Raw genomic sequence first — 23861 nt, forward strand, 5'->3', positions numbered from 1 at the left:
ATCCTTGTTTGCCGCTGTTAGAATTAACAATACAATACCTACCGAAAATGTGATGCACCCACAAACATTTAAGAAACAGCAAGAAAGAGTAAACAATTGGACAATGAAATCACTGCATGGACAATACCTCGGAGAAACCGAAGGAGAATACAAGATCAACACTTGGAAATGGCTAAGAAAAAGGGATCTGAAAGGAAACTGAATGAAGCCCGTCGTATATATATTTTGGTGGCCTGCATTTCACTGTAGCCTACACTGGTGACTGTGAACTCCTTCTCCAGTTGAAATTCTATTATAGCCCAAGAAACGGTTAGCATTACTTTTTCTGCAGATAGTTGAGTCTTCGATTTCTCCTTTGCTGCCAATTTTAGGTGATTCCACTCCATTCACTGCCTTTTGTATTCTGGCTCAAAGTGGTTGACCCACCACTCATCTCCTCTGACTATTCTCATCATAAAAGTTTGGCCTTCATCGTTGTAGCGGCCGAGTAAGCTTTCGTAGATCTCCACACGATTGTGCTTATGTGCTACAGTAAGCTCTCTTGTTACTCAGCTCACACAGTCTTTACAGAAACGAAGCTTGTCATGATTTCTTATGCTGAGCCACGACTAATTTGCAGAGAACATGCCACCTCATCAATGGTCACTCGTTGGTTCACCAGAACCATCTCTCAAGCTTGTTGAATCTTTGTCATTTGAAAGAGGTTGGTGGGTGTTCTGATCCCTCTTCGAGCTTGACGCTTGTCCGGTCATTTTTAAACTCCTCGATCCACTCATGCACACTTCTACGCGGTAGAGCGCTGACCTCGGATTGTACTGAAAGGCTGCGATGAATTTCAGCTCCTGACACATCTTCAGACCAGAGAAATCGAATCATTCGTCTCTGGTTATCATTAGTCCACAATGCCAACGGAGTGGCAAGAAAAGAAACCCATTCTATCCCAGTCAAAACACGATTATGTAACCACAAAAATACCGTCTGTTAGCTCGCTGAAGGCAGTGCGACCAACCTTAAAGACAGTCTCGATGGAAGGGCAGATAACTTTTGACTTGCCTCGGTATATATATTCTAGAATTATATAATTACAGCTACATAAATGTTTATGCAATTAGTATGTGCGTATATATGAGGGTATGTCTGTACCGCATATATGTATGTGTGTGTGTATAACATGTCGCCTGAGGAAACACAACTAGATCTCAATGCAGGGAAATGGTTGCATAATCAAGTACCTTCACGCCTGAAGAACTACGTTGCGTAGAAACAATTGTAGTGATTGATTATAAATGTCCAACCGTACTCCTTCTTGTTGACTCCAATTTTTTTCAATTATCTCTTCACACATGGCAGAAACCTAAATGCAAACCTGGAAGTACGTATAACACTACTACTGTAGAGCACAGGGGGAAATCTGAAGGGGACAAGATTTATAATGTACTCTAATACGATCTTCACACAGAATATACTATAACATATATATATATATATATATATACACACGCACACACATATACATACATACATACATACATGTGTGTGTGTGCATATATCAAAAGGAGGTGTCATAATACTATTCCAAATATTCAAAAACAGCTATACCAACAATCCAACATACCTCCATCATCAGCTGCGCCACGGATATCATTATGGTTTCGACACCTGGACAGTACCATTCAATCCGGCGGTGTCAATAGCGTTAAAATAAGTGTTGTTTGGGAACAAACATACCAAAGAAACCACAGCTTTCAAACACTTTCACCCAGTGTACAACCGTATCGGTAAATAAATTCAATAAGTAAATTACAACCAACTCTTTTACAATGTTTCGCTAAAAGGGGGAAATTATAAATGTCACTAAATGTGACTAGGCTTTTAGGAAACACCTACACTGCTAGAAATAAGAGCTAAAGCGCTCTAATGCTGTAGTTAACACACCTGAATGAAACCATACGCTAACAGGGTCCTTCATGTGCCTGCATAATATACACATGTATATTATGTACGTGTGTGTGTGTGTGTGTGTGTATGTGTGTGTGTAAGCATGTGTCTGTGCTAATATAGATGTGCGCGCGGTTTTGCGTAATATACGCGCGTGCGCATGTATTAATTTACACACTCACACGCATGTATACACACGCATGTTTATTATTTACATTGTCGCTCACCTATTTCCCGTGCACTAAAATGACCGGCCTTCAAATCCCAACATCTATTCACTCTTAAAATTGTATCACAACGAACTCAACGAGTCTCTGCTATGAATTTCGAACAATAAAACCAACAACTAGCTTTATACACCCACCACTCTCTCTCTCGTTTTATCCATCCATCTATTTATCTATCTATCTAGTTTCATATCTATTTATCCATCCATCCATCCATCCATCTATCTATCCATCTATCCGTCTGTCTGTCTTACATCTGTCTTTCTGTTTGTCTGTGTGTCTGTCTTCCCCTCTGTCTGTTTGTCTCTCTCTATCTATCTATCTATCTATCTGTATGTATGTCTATCTAACTATATGTCTTTGTCTATACGTCTGTATGCATGTGTATCTATCTGCCTGTTTGCCTGTGTCTATCCGCCTGTCTGCCTGTCTGTCTGTCTGTCTATTTGCCTCTGTCTGTCTGTCTGTCTATATATCTCTGTAATCTATCTATTTCATCTTTCCTCCGCATGCGCTCATTTAAAACAACGTACGAGTAGCCCAGCACACACCTTGTCTTCGTTGCCATGTTTTTTCTCTCTGCAATACAAACCTCTCTTTCATTGTATGGTAATGCAGAGGAAGCAAAGCCACAGAACAAAACCCATATTCAGCCTTATACATTACCATAACACCAAGTTTCTTGCTATGATGTTCACTCCCCTTTAATTCATCCATAATTCAAAACGACCTCAAGTTCGAATTAATAATTTCTAGACTTGCCCAACAGAATCGAAATGGTCTTTTGAATGAATATAAGAGAATTAATCACATCGTGAAATCAAACCCATTACAAACGTTGCATTGTTTTTCAAGTAGGATCCTTTCCTAAACTCTTGTCTGCTCGTCTTCTAAGTAAACGTTAGTCAAGCATAAGTTGATGTTTTATTCAAATTTCGAATGTCGTCGACGGATCGTCAGTTATTGTGTTTCGATTTCATTTATTCCCCTCCGTTGTGTCCCCTAAACATTCTGAGCTTCGTCGGAAGATATGCATTCCATGTGGATTCTTTCGGCTTCCATCTACTGTCATGCCGTCACAGTACTGGTCGCCTTCCAAGCTATTTCGCCCTTAACAAGATCATAACGCATGGCCCAGACGCCGAAGGCTTTCCTGTCAGCTCGAGCCAGCGGAGCTAGACTGAGAGGACGGTAGAAGGCCGTACGTTAATGACAATTTTCCCGTTCCGTGACAGTAGGCCCTTCATCTGGTATGTCACTTCTTGGTGTTGTCAGCCCAGGCTCCGCTGCTCGTCGGGCGGAAAAAAGAAAACTTGTCAAGGTATCGGTCGCTCTCAGACAGGTTTATCGTCGAGCTTGTGAGAGTTGAGATCTCTGGCGTCCTTGGTCTCCGGACCATATCGGGGTCCGAGAGCTCACCGCCATCGGGGCGGAGATTGCCGTCCGCAAGTGTTAGTCTCGTGAGCCAGAATGGCTGTTCCAACGCATCTCCCTTGCTATCTTCCGGGGGAACTCCTTTTCCAATTTGTCTGCTGGTGCCACGAGAAATGCTTCTATATTGTGAGAGGCCTAGTACTCATTCTATCGGTTGCTTTTGCCGGGCCTCTAAGTTACGAGGACGTAAACACGCCAACAACGGTTGTCAAGCAGTAGTGGGGGACAAACACATTTACACACACACACGTACGTGCATACATGCATACATACATACATGCATATATATATATATGTGTATATATATATATAATTTAAATAATTTGGGAAATTGAATTTCCAAATCAATCAGGTACAACCCTTCAGTATTATCTCCATATCGTACCTTGGGGGTCATATTTATCATATATTTATATATTTATCTAGAAATATACAAAGTATCTTATAAAAGTCAATAATAATTCAGTTTTTGGGGGATTAATAGATATGCGGGTATTATATTTCAGATAATACAAAAAGAATATTACCGAATGAGTAATATCTGAAAGTAAACTCATGATATCCATCTGCACATCATGATATTGTAGGAAAGTGGTTATACACCATTAGGTGTACTCCGCTTCCGTACATTAAATTTCTTGAAGAAACAACGGAACGGAGATTCTGAACAACACAACAATATTTATTTACAGTGGAATTCGGCTCACGCTTGGAGGGAATTCGGTAGCTCGTCGCCTTTGGTTCACTGAGACGCCGTCAATGAAGTTCGTGGTTATTTGTGTAGCTCTGGTGCTGGAATGTTGGAGAGAGCTCGGTGGGACGTCTAGGCTCAACGGAGATCAGCGAACGAAGAGAGTGAGAAAAGGCGCCAAAGCTGGATGTCGAACTCTACGCATGCGCATGAGACTCTTCCTGTATTCCTTCCGGAACTAGTACCTGCGCATGCGTGGATAAAACTCCTGACATTGAACATATAACAGTTGTCTGCTCTAGGTGTCACTACAAAATAATACTTAAAGGACAAAACCATTAAATTATTTGGTGATATGCAAATGGTACCATGAGTTTACCTTCAAATATACTCATAAGGTTATATTCTTTTTGCATTATCTGAAATAGAATATCCGCATATCTATTAATCCCCCGCAAAACTGAATTTTATATATATACATACATGCATATATATATATATATATATATATATAAATTTACTGAGGTGATCCCTTTTCGCAACCATAAGTCTTCTTCTACTTTTCTGAAAGTGTATAGAAGTAAAATTAAATGTGATAAATAATATTTAGTTTTACGGAGTTTTGAAACCGGAGAGTTAAAATTTCTATTAACAACAGCCACCAGCGTGTTTAGCAATGAAGTAATTCGTTTTTTTTTTGTTTTTTTTTTAGGGGGTGGCAAAATTTGGACTGGTCCTGTGATGGGTTATTTTATCTTTAGATTAGCCTTGCGGCGTTGTATGAACTTTTTGGGCTTTCTTTTGTGTGTGTTTCCTGTTCATAAAAAGCAAAAAAAAAAAAAACAGAAAAAAAGTTTAGTAGAGGCTGAATGTGACGATGTCCTGGGGCAGACCCTGGGTCTCGGGTATATTCAACTTGACAGCCTTTTCTTTCGTACGTTTGGGTTGAGGGCGCTGGATAATTTCCAAAAGTCCTTGATCTGACAATGTTACAGAAGTGCCTTGCACGTTCGGGAAAAGCCTGCAAGACATGGTCAATGCGACTCACCGACCTGTCCAAGATGTGGGCGAGATAGGGAAACCGTCCCGCACGCTATTGTTCAATGTCCGGAGGCGTCCGAGATGTGGGCTTATGCGGAACATCTGTTGTCTGGTGCAAGAGGAGTACAGCTGTCGACTGAGTCAATTATGAAAATTGACCCACCTGAAGTTTTGTCAAATGAAGGTAAGAATTGTTTTCTCACCGTAGTAGCAATAGCGAAAGAGGTCGTATGGAAGACAAGGATGAAAGGAGTAAAGGCAGGCAGCTTCATCTCTGGCCTCGTGAGGCTGGAGAAAAGGTGTAGATCGAAACTAGAGTCGTGGATTCCGTTTACATAATTTTAAACTATTGAGAATAATAGCGAATCTAATAGCGAGGCCACCACCTCCGAACTGGCGCTCTCCTTTTGATGAGAACATAACAAAGATATTTCAACGACAAGGTTAAATATTACCGTTACGAGTCAACATTTAATCAATTGATTAGACACACCTAAATTCTTTCTTAAAAGACGTGGAATATCTCATGAATTCTAGAATGAACAATGATTGTTTTTATTAAGAGATCCGTTTTAAGAAAGAAGGGGAAAAAACCGGTATCATGACAACCGGAAATGAATCACTTAAGACCCACTCGTTTTCTTTTCCGTAAAATACTGCAAACGTAACCAACAACAACAACAATAATAATGATGATAATAATCCTAAACTACACCTGTAGTCTTCTCTAAATTCTTATGGAAATATTTTAGTTCTTTCTTATTTCTAATACAGAATTTAGCATTGTCCGGTATTTTTCTTATAGAGATGTGCGTGCGTGTGTGTGTTGAATGGGGATAATAAAACTCTGTGTTTATGAGCGGAAAGACAACAATAAGGAGGAAAAACGTTTCTAAGTCATGAAGTGGGGTTATTGTTTGGTGGTTGGGTCTGAAGGTGGCAAAGGTGTGGCTAGATTTAGATTTAGGGCGAAGTAACTCAAATACGAACTCAATTCTAATGTATATATTCTGAATTGAGCCAGTCGATAGAATATTAGACCACTGATTTATAAGATGCGAGTTCAAATCTTCACTAGGCGTTTTGTTTCTGGTACAGATAAGATAACTGGTTCTCCGTCCAGTTTTACTAATGGTTGATGGTTGTTTGGTCAAGAAATGAAAGAAAAACTGTGAACCTCGGAGTTATTTGAACTTTGAATAGTTTCCATTCCATCTGTCGCTCACCAATGGTTGTAAAAGTTGATTTATAGCGTAAAATATAGATTTATAATTTTAAACAAAAACTGGCACAAATATGCACAAATTCAGAGCTTGGAGGACATTTATTCGATTCTGGTATCGAAAGTCAGAATCGAACTTACTGGAGTCAGAGAAAACATTTAGTTCGGGGCAGGGCCGTCTTAGAAGTATTATAAGCCCCACCCACGGGGGTGAATCAGTACACTGAGCCTTATGATATTGATTTATTGACAGCAAGCCACAGCTAGAATTGGGCCCCTTCACCCTAGAGACCCCAGACAAATCAGTGAAGTGAACCCTACAACATTCGTTTTTTGACGGTAAACCACAGAATACTTAGGTTAGAATTATGTCCCAGGTCCTGTGAGCTCCCTGGCCAATTGCCCAGTGTGCCTATATTTTCAGACAACAAAATTTCGGTGCTCTACATTTACTGTTTTCTGTCGCTGCACTTTCTTTGATGATTGTAAACATTGCTGTGATTACGTTTGGGAAAACCTTGCACTTCAATTTTCAAGACCAACAGAAATTTCCATACGAAAATCTTCTACAAATTTCCTGTGAATCTTCGCCGTTTTTTCTCCCAAGCACTTCATATAAATATATTCAGGTGATCACACTTTCTAAATAGTTTCTGAAATTGAGGATAATTTTCTTTACCGGCACGGCTGTATGGCTCAGAAGCTTGCCTCATAACCACGTGGTTACGGATTCAGCCCCACTGCGCGACACCCTGCCTCGATTGGTTCAAATGCCTTCTACTATAGCCCCCTACCCGACCAAATAACTTTAGGGGTTAATTTTGATAGACGGAAAATGTGTGGAAGCCCGTTTTATATATGTATACCAAAACAAGAACGATTCAGGGAAGATTAACAAGGAAGATGCGCAGGTTCGTGAAGCGTGAGTGTAACTGTGTGGTGAAGAAGCTTGCTTCGCAACTATGTGGTCTTCGGTTCAGTTCCACTGTGTGGGGACAAGTGTCTTCTCCCATAGCACCGAGCCGACCAAAACATTGTGAGTGGATTTGGTAAATGGAAACTTAACAGAGCCCATCATCTATGTAAACACACACACACTGATACATACATAGACATACACACACACACTGATAATACATACATACACACACACACACGTACATACATACACACCCATACGCATGTATATATATATATATATATATATATATATATATATATATATATATAATACAAGCACTATGCTTTCTATTGAGGACTAGGAAATACTTCACGCCTGATCACTTGCTTACGCATTACAGGGTTTCAAGTACGACTCACATCAGAGTACAGCTCACGTATCTATAATAAAGCTGCTGTTACATTTCCTAGATCACACCCAAAATAAAGTCGACCAGCAAAGTTGTAAAGACTCACCCACCAATATCCTGAAGACATTCATTTGCACGTATATGGGTTCCTCTCTCTTTTTCTCTCTATCTCTCTCTCTTTCTCTCTATCTCTCTCTCTTTCTCTCTATCTCTCTCTTTCTCTCTCTCTCTCTCTTTCTCTCTCTCTTTATTGTTTTTTCGACTAAAACTACCCAAACCGTCATGTTTCCCTGGGACCACTCCAATGCAATGTGATCAAATTTTCCCCAGAATTACAATTTTGTGCTTGTAGGAACACGTAAATAGGGAGCCCCTGTTGTCCTATTGACACAAGATCACACAAGTTCAAGGTGACCTCCCAACTCGTGCAATTCTCTCTCTCTCTCTTTATCTTTCTCTCTCTTTCTCTCTCTCTCTGTATATATATATATATATATATATATATATATATATATATATATATATATATATATGGTATGGAGCCCGTGTTCTTTGTGTCCGATAAAATTAAGCACACGCAGCACGTGCTCACCAACACACGTAGGATGGGCCAAATGTCACGAAGTCTGACTTCATATTGTGATCTGTGAGTATAATCTGGTGGCTTCTACAGTTGCACTGACCGAATTTTTATGCTTTGTAACTTTTGGACCATTCTGTACATATGTGTATGTGTGTGTGTGTGTATATATATATATGTATATATATATATATATATATATATATATATATATATATATATATATATATATATATATAAATGTGTGTGTGTGTGTGTATATATATATAATACATACATATGTGTATATAGACATGCATATATATATATTTATACATGTGTGTATACACACACACACACACACACATATATGTATACCATGTTTGTATATACCATGTTTGTGTATACGTATGACTTTGCGTGTGTGTGAATATATATATATATATATATATATTCACATAACACACACACTCACAGACACACACATATATACATATATACTGGTTGACTTTCCGCGCCAAATACAATCAAGTGGAAAATCGTATGTTAATTCCAGATCAGAAATATTCAACAAATGCAAACATATGAGCAAGTTTCTTTTGGAAAATTCGAGACCATCACCTTCTCAGCTATATCACAGACTTTAGACCCCTTCCGTTGATTGTCTCTGTCCTTCCACCATCACTTGACAACTCATGGTGTGTTTTTGTCCCCGAAACAGCGGTTTGGCAAAAAAAGACCGATAGAATAAGTACTAGGCTAACAGAGAATATATTTATATGTGTGTGTGTGTGTGTATAATGCTCGAAATGAGTAGCTAGATAGATAGACAGCCGACAACTGATGAAGGCTCGTTCTTAGTGTTACTTGTCTTGTCTTTCCAGCATGGCCGCAGTCAAATGACTGAAACAAATAAAGGAATATATAATACGACGGGCTTCTTTCAGTTTCCGTCTACCAAAATTCACTCCTAAGGGTTTGGTCGGCCTGAGGCTATAGTAGAAGACACCTGCCCAAGGTGTCACACAATGCTACGCGCGCGCGCGCACACAAACACTATAATCTCGTATTCATTAACCCCTATCAATATATGTTTAAATTTTGTTTGTGTATTTATTTTTATTGATGAAACCGTTAAAAAAAATGCATTTTCCACGTCATGCGCACATGTGTATGTATGTATATATATGTGTGTATATATATGTGCGTACGTACGTGTGTATGTATATTCATCTAGACAACACATGTATATGTATGTATGTGTATGAATGTATATATGTGCGTACGTACGTATGTATATTCATCTAGACAATTTACGATTGAAATATTTGAATGAAAAAGCACGGAGTTGTCGCCCTTACACCATTCGTTTTTTTTTTTGTGCCCCCCCCCCCCCCCCACATTCATAGTAGCTTTGATAACATTTCTCTAATGGATCCTTCGATGATTTCGCCATTGTTGTCATTAGTTACCATATGCCTTTTCCAGCACATTGATGATATTTCAGCAAAAATGTTCTGGATTAAACGCTTGTTTTCTTATCGGTTGTCTTTCACGGTTCGCCGGCATGAACGCCTTTTACACATCACTGGCACAGAGCCGTGTTTTATGCACCACTGGTAAGAGTGCCTTTCAAATGTTTGGCACTGGCCACGACCACGATTTCAATTAGCTTGAAATGTCTTCTCAAGCACAACAAATTGCCATATATATATATATATATATATATATATATACAGGTGTGGCTGTGTGATAAGAAGCTTGCTTCCAAACCACATGGTTCCAGGTTCAGTCCCACTGCATGGCAGCTTGTGCAAGTGTCTTCTAATGTAGCCTAGGGTCGACCAAGGTCTTGTGAGTGGATTTGGTAGACGGAAACTGAAATAATCCAGTTGTGTGCGTGTGTGTATATATATATATATATATATATATATATATATATATATACATACACATATATAGATGTATATATTTGTCTGTGTTTGTCACCCCACCATCGCTTGAGAACAGATGTTGGTGTGCTTATGTCCCCGTAACTTAGTGGTTCAGCAAAAGAGACTGATAGAATAAGTACCAGGCTTACAAAGAATAAGTCTTGGGGTTGATTTGTTCGACTAAAGGCAGTGCTCCAGCATGGCAGCAGTCAAATGACTGAAACAAGGAAAAGAATAAAAGAATTACTTAGTTATTTTGAATTTTATTACAGAAAAATAAATTCGTGTCTTTGATGTTGTTAGTTGAGATTTCCATTTTGCTTCTGAATTTACTTGAATTTTGATTGCTATCTTGTTTTCTTTTCATCTAATTTGGACTCTGGTTCCTTTGTCTGTGATTTATACTGTTGCCAGATAAAATTGATGGAGTCTTTCTCTAATATGATAACGGTTAATAGATTGGCAAGTAGACAGGTGGCACCAATGACAACATGAACCAACCGATACACGGGGCCTTTGTCACAACAGAATAAAGTCTGAAAAAGAAAAGAAAAAAACAGATATTTATTGGTGAAAATAAATTTTGATGGAAGCTGAAAAGAAACAAGACATCGAGGAACATGGACATACGTGAGGCTTTTGTGGATCAGATGGGGTTTGAAAAAGCTACAAATTTTGACTTTCATAGACACAGACATGGCTGAATGGTTAATAAGTTAACTTCCAAACCCTGTGATTTGGGGTTCAGTCCCACTACGTGGCACCTTGGGAAAATATCTTCTATAGTAGAAGAGACTTGCACAAAGTACCTGCTGTGTGGTGGAATTGATCCTGAAATCATGTGGTTGAGAAACAATTTTCTAACCACCTAGCCATAACTGGATATATAAATGAACTTTTCTATATAAACTCACCTCTGACAGAAAGGTAAAACAGAACGATATACTGAAACCAATCAAGATGAGAGGTCGAATTAACAAGGCATGAAGAGGTTGGATGGAACCGTTTTGGAAATATTTCCAAATAAACATGGCACTGCAACACAAAAAGAAAGACAATTGGTTTACAATGAGAAACATGTGAAGCAGTGATCAACATAAACGTGTCAATGATCAATATAAAGAAAAAAACTGATCAAACAGTAACATGGTAGGAGAGACAGATAGCAATGGATCTGAAGAAGAGAAATAAACCATAAGGTGAGAAGTTCATGGAGATTAACAATACTGCAACCACCTATGCAGACACAGGTGGGTGTTATATATGTAGCTATATATATATATATATATATATATATATATATATATATATGTGTATATGTATATATAGTCATGCATATTCATACACAAACAAGACAGACAGATGGATAGACAGATCAGGCAGATTATAGAAAGATTTATATCACTGTCCAAATTTGCTTTTATCAAAAGAGAGGGACGGATGGACAGAGGAATGGTGTGTGTGTGTGTGTGTGTGTGTGTGTGTGTATATATATATACATACATACATATCATCATCATCATTTAATGTCCACCTTCCGTGCTAGCATGGGTGGAACAGTTTCACAAGAGCTGGCTAAGCCGAAGCTTGCACCATACTTCTGTGACTGTTTTGGCAGGATTTTTACAGCTGGATGCCCTTCCTAACACCAGCCACTCAGCAGAGTGGACTTAGTGCTTTTTACATGGCACAAGCACAGGCAAGGTGAGTAGTGCTTTTTACGTGGCACCCACACACATCCATAAAGTAAACTTCTTTGCCACATCAGCCACCAATGCAAGAAGACGTTTGGTTCCATGAACCAAGACTGAAAGCCTGTATTTCTGCTTTTAAGAATATAAGAGAAAGAAAATCGGAAGATAAAGAGGAGGAATACAACTCAATCAATAGAATACCTGTGTAGAATCCGAAGAAACATGTTAAGACAATTGGCCAGGATGAAACCAATGCTGCCAAGATAATGGGTGAAGATCCAAGAGGCACTCAAGAAAGAAACGGAAAATATCAACATCATATTGTTGTACCTGAGAAATAAGAAAAGAGAAATCTGCATCTGACAAAATTTATTTTATTTAGTTTTTTAAAGTTCTTCTTTAAATGTTTATTTTCTTCAATTATGTATTTTTTTCTTTTCTTTTATTTATTTTTTGCGTCAGTCATTGGACTATGGCCAAGCTGCAGCACTGGGTTGAAGGGTGGAGTCGATCAAATCAAGCTCAGAACATCTTTTTTTCCTCTAAATCTGGTATTTAGTTTATTGGCCTCTTTTACCAAACTGCATGGTTGTCAGGCAGTGGCAGGGACAAACACAAAGACACATTAACTCCCAAAGAGTTGGTAGTTACAGTGACCTTTCCAGATATGTTCCAGTCTCATTAGACCTCATCAGTAGAGTAAAAAATGTTGATGCAAGATCTTAGAATAATTTCCAGAGGATAGACTTGGTGCAAAAAAAAACTACTGATGAGTTTAAACCGAGCAACATTAAGAAAATCCGTGTGATTGCTATGAAACGGTTAACTCATTAATAATGAGGTTAATGAGAAAAAGCCAATAAGTAGTGCTATCAACAACAAATGAACTGAATAATCTAAACAAAGTTATCAGTGCTGAAAGGGGATGGAGATGAAAATAAGTAAAGAGAAATAGAATTCTATAAAAAGAAATCCAACCAGATTTCGTAACTCACCGATCGACTTCTTTTTTGCTCATTACAGCAAACACAAAGGATTCTGAGACACCATTCACAGCAATGATTGAGACATAAACGGTATACCAGCGAAGAAGAACCGGACCTGGTAAAAGAATGAGACATCATAATCAGTCATTTCAAGTTTGTTTTCCCTGCTGATATAGACCAGATGTTTCAACAGGATCCAGTGTCTTGAAGGACCAAGCCTTGCTCCAATGATTCACATTTGACATGGTTTCTACAGCCAGACGACCTTCCTAGTGCCAACCAATTTACAGAATGGATTGAGTGCTTTTTCTTCTTTTTTTATATCATGGCACCAGCAAGAGTCCCTGAAACTGAAAGGGACAAGAGAGAGAAGGGGATGGCTTTGTGCAATACGTAAGCTTAAAATATGATACAAGAAACAGGAAGAGGTCATTGGGGTGTTGGACACAGGGTCGTGATTTCAATTCCCATACCATTGTGTTCTTGAGCCAAACACATCATTTCATATTGTTCCAGTCTACTTACCTGTAAATGGGTCATCCTGTGATGGATTGGCATACAAGGGTGAAACGAGGACTCAGGAAAATCACCTGAATGGTGGACTCATGGGCCATGTTTTATATTCAGCAATCAAAAGGATGAATGGTACAACCTGTACTGTGAACCCTGACTGGTTGGGATTCGAAGTTTCAATTTGAAATTAAGGAATTCTAAGAGGGAAAAAAATGTGCCCACGTTAATTTCTTTCTTTTTTGCTTACTTATTAGAAATTAAGAATTTTTAGCCAAAAATGATTGTATCCAGTTGTAATAACACTTAAAAGAATTTAGAAATAGGAAAAAACTTATGTAGCCATGGAAATATGGATTAAAAGAGATGGTGAGAGAAAATGAAAAGAGGAAAATGACCAGAAACCATTTCTTGTTACTGACCTAATGATGAGCTGAGCATTGGACCTCCATACATGTCCAATGCAAGGAAAGAATACGAATAACCAAACACCAAGATAGTCAGCCCTATAAGAGTCACTCCAGTCAAGAGGATTCTTAATACAGTTGCTGCCATTCTTGCAGATTCCTGAAAATGAAAGAGTAGATTCTAAGGTCCACAGAACTACACACAAACATATCTGGATACATTTACAAATGTGCGCATCATCATCATTTCACATATGACAGGGATACTCATTTACAGCTATTGTGTATGCAAAGTCAAGACAAGGAGACACAAACCTTTGTTTGTTGCTTCAGAGTTTTACCACGGAACAGCAGCTGAGAAAAAAACAGGTAACTGCTCTCTTCTATGGGGCAAAAGAGAAACCTCGGTGCCAGTGAACCAAGATTATGAATGATGTCATAGATTCCTGTGAGAAAAAACAAAAATACAAACATGTCAAATATTTTTTTTTTGTTTATTTAGTCAGTAATTCCTAGAACTGACTTCTTCTCAATTAATTAAAAATTTTTTCATCATATTTCATATGGTCTTGGGTTCAGTTCCACTGTGTGGCACCTTGAGCAAGTGTCTTTTAATAGAGCCCCTGATGAACCAAGGCCTTGTGAGGAGGGGATTTGGTAGACAGAAACTGAAAGAAGCCTGTTGTGTGTGTGTGTGTATGTCCCTGTCTTGACATCACACAATGGTTGTAGGTGAACATCACTACAAGCTATGGTGAACCTTTTCTAATCTTCAGTGGAAAACATGTCTAGCTATGGGGAAATACGATACCTAGAAACAGGCACCCCTAGACTAGGTTAGAGAAGTAACAGGCTATGATTTGAAGATAATATTCGAATTATTATAGGTTGACCCTTTGATATTAATCTACTTAAGACTGGCCCTGGTCTTATGATACTGATTCTCTGTTTTAAACTGATCTGAGCGAAAGCATTCTGTTAAAACTTCATGTTCCAAACATTATTTGTCAATAATGACAAAGGAAGTGTATGTCTACAGAAATATAAGTAATAGCAGAGTGAAAGTGATCTAAATAAACAGCTTCCATTTAAACTTCATGTCAGTTTATGTTCCAAACACCATCTTAAGAATAACAAAGTTTATTCTACAAAATTCTTCATTGTTTTAAAAAATAATTGAAACAAAGTCATAAAAGTAAGCTTTGCAAACATATCGTGTTTTCCACTTACCTTGATCAGCAAAAGAGAGCACTTGGAAAAGAGTCATAACATATTTCTCACCTGAAATAGAAAAACATTGCTTCTGTACCTTTTCAAAGCTATAAAAGTGGCTGAGATCAAACAAAATCAATCACTATGGCTAATAACTTTATGCTTGATAAGTAAACTACAGCAGAGTTTCAACAGTGGCACACACTGACAACAAAACTGCAACTAGCTTGAGCTGGTGCCATGTAAAAAGTGCCCAAGGGGGTGCCACATAACAAGTCCCCGTGCTGGTGCCAAGTAAAAGGCGCCCATCCTGGTGCCACATAAGTGTCTATGCTGGATCCACATAAATAACACCCATGTTGGCACCATGTATAAAGCACCCACGCTGGTGCCACATAAAAAGCGCCTGTGTTATTTATGTAAAAATGGATATTCTGTAAAATGGTCGGCATTAGGAAGAGCATCCAGTCATAGAGACCATGCGAAAACAGACAACTGGAGTCTGGTGCAGCTCTCCAGTTCCATGCCAGCATGGAAAACGGACCTTAAATGATGATGATGATGATGATCCATTTAGTAAGCTATAATTTTTTCACGTTAGCATGGGTGGTGGTGGTATTGGTGGTGGTAATGATAACGATGATGATGATGGTGACAATGGTGAATTACCTTCTGTAAGAATCTGTTTCAGGAAAGATTGCTTCATGAAGCTCCATGTCAAACTGGTCAAGTCTTTGTTAATAAAGGGCTACAAGATGGAAATATATATATATATATATATATATATATACAGATACGTATATATATATCAGATATAATGTGTGTGTGTATATACATATATACACACACACACATATAGATAGATAGAAAGATAAATATAAATATAATATACATTCACTATATATGTGTGTGTGTCCAACCCATGCCAGCATGGACAATGGACATTAAATGACGATGATGATATATATATATATATATATATATATATATATATATACACACACATATCGATAATATATATATATAATACAATGATGGCCTCTCCCATCATTAGACGGAGTACATGCAGTGTTGCCAACTTAAAATCAGAATTTTATGCTAAATTGTCGACCCTGAGTACAAGACTTCTGCAATTTTTTGCTGAACAACGAAACAGTGGATTTGTTAATAGATAGCAACTGATTCTCTCCCTTTGATACTCCCAGCTTCTCGTCAACCGTTGTTGCCAGCGATCGTCACTTGACACGTTCTGTGTGCGAAAAGTTGTTCATAAACCGAAGTTCCATTGTATTTGTTTGCATCAAGTTTAACCTGGTGCAGCATCTTTCTACTGAAATTGTATCTATTCATTATATTCTATCGCTTGCTATAAATATTAATTAATTAATTAATCTATTCAGATTTTTTTTTTCAATATATACCATCTCCCACTTCATATATTTACTTGCTTTTAGAATTTTTTTATATCTCTTCTTATAAGTAGAGACCAACCCACCTGAGACCACCACCTCTGATAGTTTCAAATAAATCTAAACTAAACCCTTCCATTGAAATTTCATGTTAATCCGTGTAACAAACACCAGATTAATAATGACCAGGTTATTTTACCAAATTCTTTGCTATTTTCAAAATTCTCTACAACACAGGCAGCAGTGCATTTCAACAGAAATATTTTAACAAAACTGTTAAAGTGGTCGAAGTTAAAACCTTCCACCAAAATTCCAAGTTAATTTATGTTCCAAACACCAGTTTAATAATGACTAAGTTATTTTATTAAATTCTTCATTTTGAAAACTAAATGAAACAAAAGCAGTGGATTTCAGTTGAGATTTGGCACCGAAAAGGTTAAGTGATCTTGAATCACTTAGTCCCATACCTGGTTCTGAAGAAATTTTGGGAAAAAATCTCTGAATGTTTTCAATGGAAAATCTTTGTTTTCTTTCCGTCGTTGAATGTAAAATATAAAGAAGACATAAAATGCTCCCACGTAGACCATCATGGAAACCACCTGGAAAAATAAAGAAATACAAGAGTAATGGTAAGGAATATTTCAAGACAGTGCATCATATGGATAAATTCAAATGGCAGGAGTGTTCCTTATGTAACACCATAAGAATCGGAAAGCATTGGACAGAAACTATACAAAAGTTTCAAATTCTGGTATAAAACCAGCAATTTTAGAGGAAGGAATAGTTTGCTTATATCGACCCCCAGCGCTCAACTGAAACTTATTTCATCAACCCCCAAAAGGGACAGTCAACTGCAGTGGAGTATGAACTCCAGAATGTAAAACCAGAAGAAATGCTGCTAAGCAGTTTTTCTAGCATGCTAACGATTCCTTCAGCTTACCATTTTTATATAAAACTATATAACAGACATGAATGAATGGTAAACAAATGTTATGTTGAAATATTTTAGGATAATGGCATTCAGACATGGCTGTGGAGTTAAAAGGTTTGCTTCCCAATCTTGTGTTTCAAGGTTCAGTTCTACTGCGTGATACCTTGGACAAGTGTTCCTCTTTTACTATAGCCCCAGGCCAACCAAAGCCTTGTGAGTGGATTTGGTTCAGATATCAGTTTTGTGCTATCCAACTAAAGTTTGGAAGCCTTCATTTTCTGGTGCTTTCTTTCTATAAGAGGGATACCCTCTTCACCTAATTGGGTCTCCTTGACAAAGGGTCTTGCAAACCATTTGGCACTCCTGTTGTTTTCCATGCAATGACTTCTTGTTGAAGGAAACCAGCAGGGATCATGAACCATCCAGGTTTTAACAAGACTGAAGAATGCTTTCTTCCTTTGTGGGTCTTGAAGTTCTGCTGATATTATGGAATCAATTTGATTGGAGAGCATGATATTCATTAACTACACCAAAACCATGTGCGCATGCACTCACACATACACAATAATATTCTATGTATATTCAGAGAGAATTAACGGTGATATCAGCTTACCTGAGCTAATGAAAATATAATGAGTCCTAAATGTGGTTTATAGATAACGAGGAACATCGTTATGGCAGCTTTAACAATGAGAAGCAGGCCTTCCATTAACACCTGTAGAAAGATATTTATCATTATCATCATCAACATCATTATCATCATGTTTATGTTTATTTTTTCATGCAAACATGGGTTGGAACGGTTGTCATAGTCCAAGGAACAGGGATCAGAATATAAATGGAATGGTAAAGGAAGGGAGAGAGAAAGGTGGTGGAAAGTGCTGGGGCATACCATCAAGGTATGGAGGGCACGATATAAGTGGGAGGGTATTGCCAAAGAAGCATAACAGTCAAGATTAGTGCAGTGACTGGTGAACATTAGGGTGTATAGAGGGGGTGGGGCAATACAGGATAGCAATGATACAGTGAGCAGGGTTGTGGGGACAGGATTGGGGAGTGAGAGATAAGCGTTGTGCATGAAGAAGAAATAGAAGGAAGAGAAGAGATGTAGTTTGGTTTGTTGGGGTAGGATGTGTGTGGAAGGTTTTATTGTTACGTGTGGGTGGAATACACAGAGCTTCTAGAACTGTTTTGCTGATGTGGGTGGATCATCTCAAGAACCTCATAGTGCCAGACATCTCAATCCATTGTCATTCCCTCCATGAGGCCCAACAACCTATATACATATATATATATATGTATGTATAGAGTGTTTGAAGTGGTGTACAAATCTTGTATATTGAGAATAAGAAGGCAGTCAGAATTTTGGCTAATTCTTTATTAGCGCTTTCATTGATTTATCAAACTTGTCAAAACACACAGACACACACACACACACACACACACCAGGACTTCTGTGTAAAAGTCTTGCTAACAATAGTAACATTGGTAACTAATGTAGCATCATTAATTTTCATGGCAGATGATGTTCCGATTCTACAGAGTTTATCATTGGCAACCTTTTACCATTTCACATTCCTGTCCTTTTCTAAGGGAGTCATTTTTAACAAGAAATTAAAACACAATATCAATAAAAATATCTCTGATAGAAAGGTGCTAATTACTTACCTTAAGTTTGACAAACATAAACGCTTGTGTAATCACCCAGAGAGGTTGAGCAATTACCTCAATGACTGTTGATGCAGCAAAGGCAAATACTCCTATACTGTAGTGAGGCACAATTAGGGGATCGGGTCTTTGAAGTAGGTGGAGCCATATTGCACCCAAGACAGTGCTAGCAATAGCAGCACAAGGAACACTGGAAGCAAGGTGATGGTAAGTATACATTTATTAACTACAAAATTGAAAATAAAGGACAATTCTTAAGACACGTGGAACTTCAGAAAAGTAATTTTAATTCTGAAATAATAAATAAAATTGCATTGATGGTTATTTTCGCTATTTTAGACTGAAATAATCTTTATTAGGATGAGAACTGACACACAAAGAAACTTGGAAGTAATGTAACAGTAAATATTGACTTGGTACGTACAAAATTTGAAAATATAGGGTAAATCTTAGGATGTGTTGTGGAACTTTAGAGAATTAATGTTTGTATTGGAACAAATTCTGATTAAAAACACTCAGAAAAAGAATAATAAATAGAATTACATCTAAGAATAAGAAGACCTGTTTAAAGCAAGAATTTACAATATAAGCCTTCTGTTCTAACCGATTCTGATCTAACCGATTCATTAGATTAGTAGAGAGAATGATTAGATACACATCGTCATTATGATTTTTAATGTTCACTTTTCCATGCTTGCATGGGTTGGACAGAATTTTCTGAAGCAAGTAGTTTCATAGCAATAAGGTGGTAAAGACGTTTATCTATTAAGAATAAAAACACACAAAATGGCAAGAGACAAAGAACCAAAGACATGGAGACAACTGCTGAGCCTTGCTTTGGAAACAGAAGCAGCAGTAGTAGTAGTAGTAGTAGTAGTAGTAGTAGTTTACTCACGTAAGCCACAACAAATTAATGACTTGTGTCCACGAAGTTTTCCCTGCATGACTCAAACAGGCTCGGTTGAACGCTTCCCGTGAAATAAATATACCAGTGCTGTACAGCAGAGTTAGTCTACAGGGGGAAAAGAAAAGAAACAAAACTTAAAACAACATAAGGAGGTCACATGACCAATTCAAACAGTACAAAAGCAATGATGATGATAATGGAGACATTAATTTTAACTCCCTTCCATCATTTAGATGTGGTGAGGGTGGTGTAGACTCTTCCACTGAACAGTAGCTTAGTGGGATAAATATGGATTCATGTCCAAAGAATTGAAGGAAAAGGAGTTTAGGGGATCCATCCTCATCAATTGATAATATATACACAATTACTCTTTTTTTATGATCTTAATATCACCTCAATGTCTTCAACACTTTATCTAAGTTATTTATGTGAACTATAATTACAATAAAAATAATGATTATTATTTTAACATTAAACCAAACTAGCCACTGTGCTATTAAAAATCTAAAAAATAAATCACAGGTCCCTTCTGCTTTCAGCACTTTTTTTATACAGATACACTCTCGAAGTGGTTGGCGTTAGGAAGGGCATCCAGCTGTAGAAACTCTGTCAGATCAGATTGGAGCCTGGTGCAGCCATCTGGTTCGCCAGTCCTCAGTCAAATTGTCCAACCCATGCTAGCATGGAAGGCGGACGTTAAACGATGATGATGATGATGATGATGATGTCATCTTCCAGACGCAACACCTGTTCCTACCTACACTATCCTCTCTTGATCAATATCTGATTTTGTTTATATAGATCACTTTCAAAGAAGCTTGTATCACGAAATTAGAGATGGCCACAATTGGATTCATATCAAAATAGTCAAACAACAAACAAAATATACAATGAGTCTTGCAAAATTTATAAATTATTACAAAATTATTAGAATTATCAAACTTTTTTTATTTATAGTTGAAACAAGTAACTAACCTGACATTGACGACGCCCAGCATGTCCCGAGAGATGTAGTGAAGAATGAAGGCATTCAATATAAATGTCAAAATCCTAGTGCTTAGCTGAGAAATAGACAAAGTGATGCAATTATTTTAAAGACATATTTGCATATTTAATAATGTCGTCTTTTACAAAAACTCAGCTGAGTGTATAGTCTTTCGGTATTGGTCTAACTTAGACAAGAAAGTTCTAGCATTCTAGACTTCATCATAATGGATTAATAATGTAGAAGAAACAGTTCTAGTTCCAAAATTATGGTAAAGATTTAGTGGACTGTTCCACTAAACAAAAATCATTCACCTACCAGTTGTCATAATTGTATGTCACCTTTTCTCTCTCTATCTCTCCCCAACCATTATAATACCCGAAACAGACTTCTGCATTCATTCTAGGGTCAACACTGGCGAGACGTCACTAAATATCGGTTTCAAATTTTGGCAGAAGCCCAGCAATTTCGGGGTGGATGGAGTGAAGTCGACTACATCGACCCCAGGGTTCAACTGGTAATTACTTTAACCCCCACGAAACTATCGAACTCAGAACGTGAAGACGGAGGAAATGTTGCTAAGCATTTCGCCCGGCGTGCTAACGGTTCTGCCAGCTCACCGCCTTTTAGGGACGTAACTGAATATTCTTTTCTACTCTAGACACAAGGCCCGAGATTTTGGGGGAGAGGGCGCCAGTCGATTAGATCCATCGCAGTACGCAACTAGTACTTATTTATCGACCCCGAAAGGATGAAAGGCAAAGCCGACCTCGGCGGAATTTGAATTCAGAACGTAACGGCAGACGAAATACTGCTAAGCATTTCATCCAGCGTGCTAACGTTTCTTATTTCTTTATTGCCCACAAGGAGCTAAACATAGAGGGGACAAACAAGGACACACAAATGGATTAAGTCGATTACATCAACTCCAGGGCGTAACTGGTACTTAATTTATCGACCCCGAAAGGATGAAAGGCAAAGTCGACCTCGGCGGAATTTGAACTCAGAACGTTGACGTTTCTGCCAGCTCACCGCCTTACGCAACTAAATATTGCGGGATATTTGATTCAAAACTCGGTCGTTTCTTCTACTTTACAGTGAAATTTATTTTAACCATTTAAAATGTCATATTTAGACACAACATCAACAACAAAATAACTTCAATTTTGTAAGTAAACTTCGAGAAAGCATAACTGTAATTTTAATGTAAACAAAAAGCAGCAGTTGTTACATTATAAAAACAAAATAACAGATACAAGTAAAACTAATAATTGAGTTCCTGGTCCCCAATCGGGGAATATATTCGTTAATTCTATAATCCATTGATATTAATTTAATTCCAAATATGCAAAGGATTAAGACAGTGCGCGTACATTCGTAAACACGTATGAAGTAAATTGGAACGAAACCGGTTCGCGAAGAAAGAAGTATCGTAAATAAAGTGATATTTAATACCTGAAGAATAATATTATAGGATGCGGCTTTAGCAGCCCCTGAGAGTAGATTTGAAGCTTTCATCTTTCTTTAAATATCAGTAGTTTTTGGTTAATATTGAAAAGTTTAAACGAGAAAAACACTCCGATAACTTCCATGTTGTTGGAAGATCGCTTAACACATAGTGTCAATATTAAAATTTTAACATATTTCTTTTTACAAAATTAAAAAAAGGAAAACAAAGAAATATAAAATTTAAAATATTTAATAGAAATTTAAATTTGTAAATAATTCTTCACTAGCCAGTACTTATATTTAGCCAACCTTTTCAGAGTACATAAGCGATGTTTCAATTAAGGAAGTACTTTACCCAGGGAAAACTTGTTTTGTTGTCGTTCTATTTAAATGGAAATTCTTTTTTTTTACGAAAGGCAAACATCATTTATTTATTAAATACAGTATTCATGGAACGAAACAAAAAAATTATTTCTTTAACTGTAGGCGTTAGCTTCGCTGTGTAATTAAATTCGCTAAGCAACAAGTTTTTTGGGTTCACTTGGATGTTTTTTTAAATGGCCTTTTGCAAAGTTTGTCTGTGAATAAATATTACAGCTAGCGCTGTTCTACGATTGCATATATACATTATAAATGTTATACACACCGCCGTTCTAATCTAATTCTGTTTTAAGTGCTGGGATATGCTCCAGCTATGCAAGTCATGCATGACCACTGGATTGAAGGGATCTCCTATTCTGACCATTTCCCATCCCGTTAAAAATAGCTTCGAACCTCCTTATCTGTCAGTTTTTTTGTAATTGGTGTCGCTAAAGACTGACCACATGGCTTAATGGATTTGGCCTCAGTCTAAAAATAAAAACCTTTTCAAAATTCTTAGTCAAATCGGCTTTGCCAATTGAACAAAATTATTCATTTTCTCTTTGATATTTAATGTTCGTTGTTACATTCCTGGACTTTTTTTTGATTTTTGATTATCTGACCCAAGTTGGAATTTCTCCCTTTTGACCAGGAAAAACCGGAATGTGTAATCTTTGTTCATGTATTAATCTTAGTTAAGCATGCTCTGCTATAAAAGAATGCAAGATATTTTTTCGACAATAAATGGACTGGGTGCATTTTTTATGAAATCGCCTAGAAGGGCTGATGTGGTTAGGTAACATAGTTTAAAAAAGATTCCCCAAAGCTGCAGGAACTGCATGGAACTAATCCTCATATCTTGTTCTTACTATAAAAGAAAATTGTAATAGAGGAGACATAGAAAGAAAATCATAGAGATGGTGTCTAGTTTTCACATTGTGGGACAGACAGACAGAATCTCCCTTTTATATATATAGATGTCATGTG

General features: G+C 37.5%; 1 protein-coding gene across 2 annotated transcripts; it reads right to left on the reverse strand.

The window, feature by feature from the left end:
- Positions 1-10599: 10599 nt before the first annotated feature.
- Positions 10600-22680, reverse strand: LOC106876055 (man(5)GlcNAc(2)-PP-dolichol translocation protein RFT1). 2 transcript variants are annotated; one of them, XM_014924456.3, is made up of 14 exons: positions 22521-22680; positions 21056-21141; positions 20069-20185; positions 19174-19363; positions 18119-18220; positions 17042-17173; positions 15835-15913; positions 15184-15234; positions 14269-14399; positions 13969-14113; positions 13046-13151; positions 12252-12380; positions 11271-11391; positions 10600-10892 (listed from the first exon to the last, which is right to left on the reverse strand). In XM_014924456.3, the coding sequence occupies exons 1-14, from the start codon at positions 22581-22583 to the stop codon at positions 10704-10706; spliced, it is 1641 nt and encodes a 546-aa protein (XP_014779942.1). In that variant the 5' UTR covers positions 22584-22680; the 3' UTR covers positions 10600-10703. The 2 variants fall into 2 exon arrangements, with proteins under 2 accessions (XP_014779942.1, XP_089197368.1); XM_089341242.1 differs by lacking the exons at positions 21056-21141; positions 22521-22680 and having other exon boundaries at positions 19174-19399.
- Positions 22681-23861: the final 1181 nt, after the last annotated feature.

The sequence above is a fragment of the Octopus bimaculoides genome, chromosome 24 (assembly GCF_046866305.1).
Source record: "Octopus bimaculoides isolate indiv1 chromosome 24, ASM4686630v1, whole genome shotgun sequence".
Lineage (NCBI taxonomy): Eukaryota > Metazoa > Mollusca > Cephalopoda > Octopoda > Octopodidae > Octopus > Octopus bimaculoides.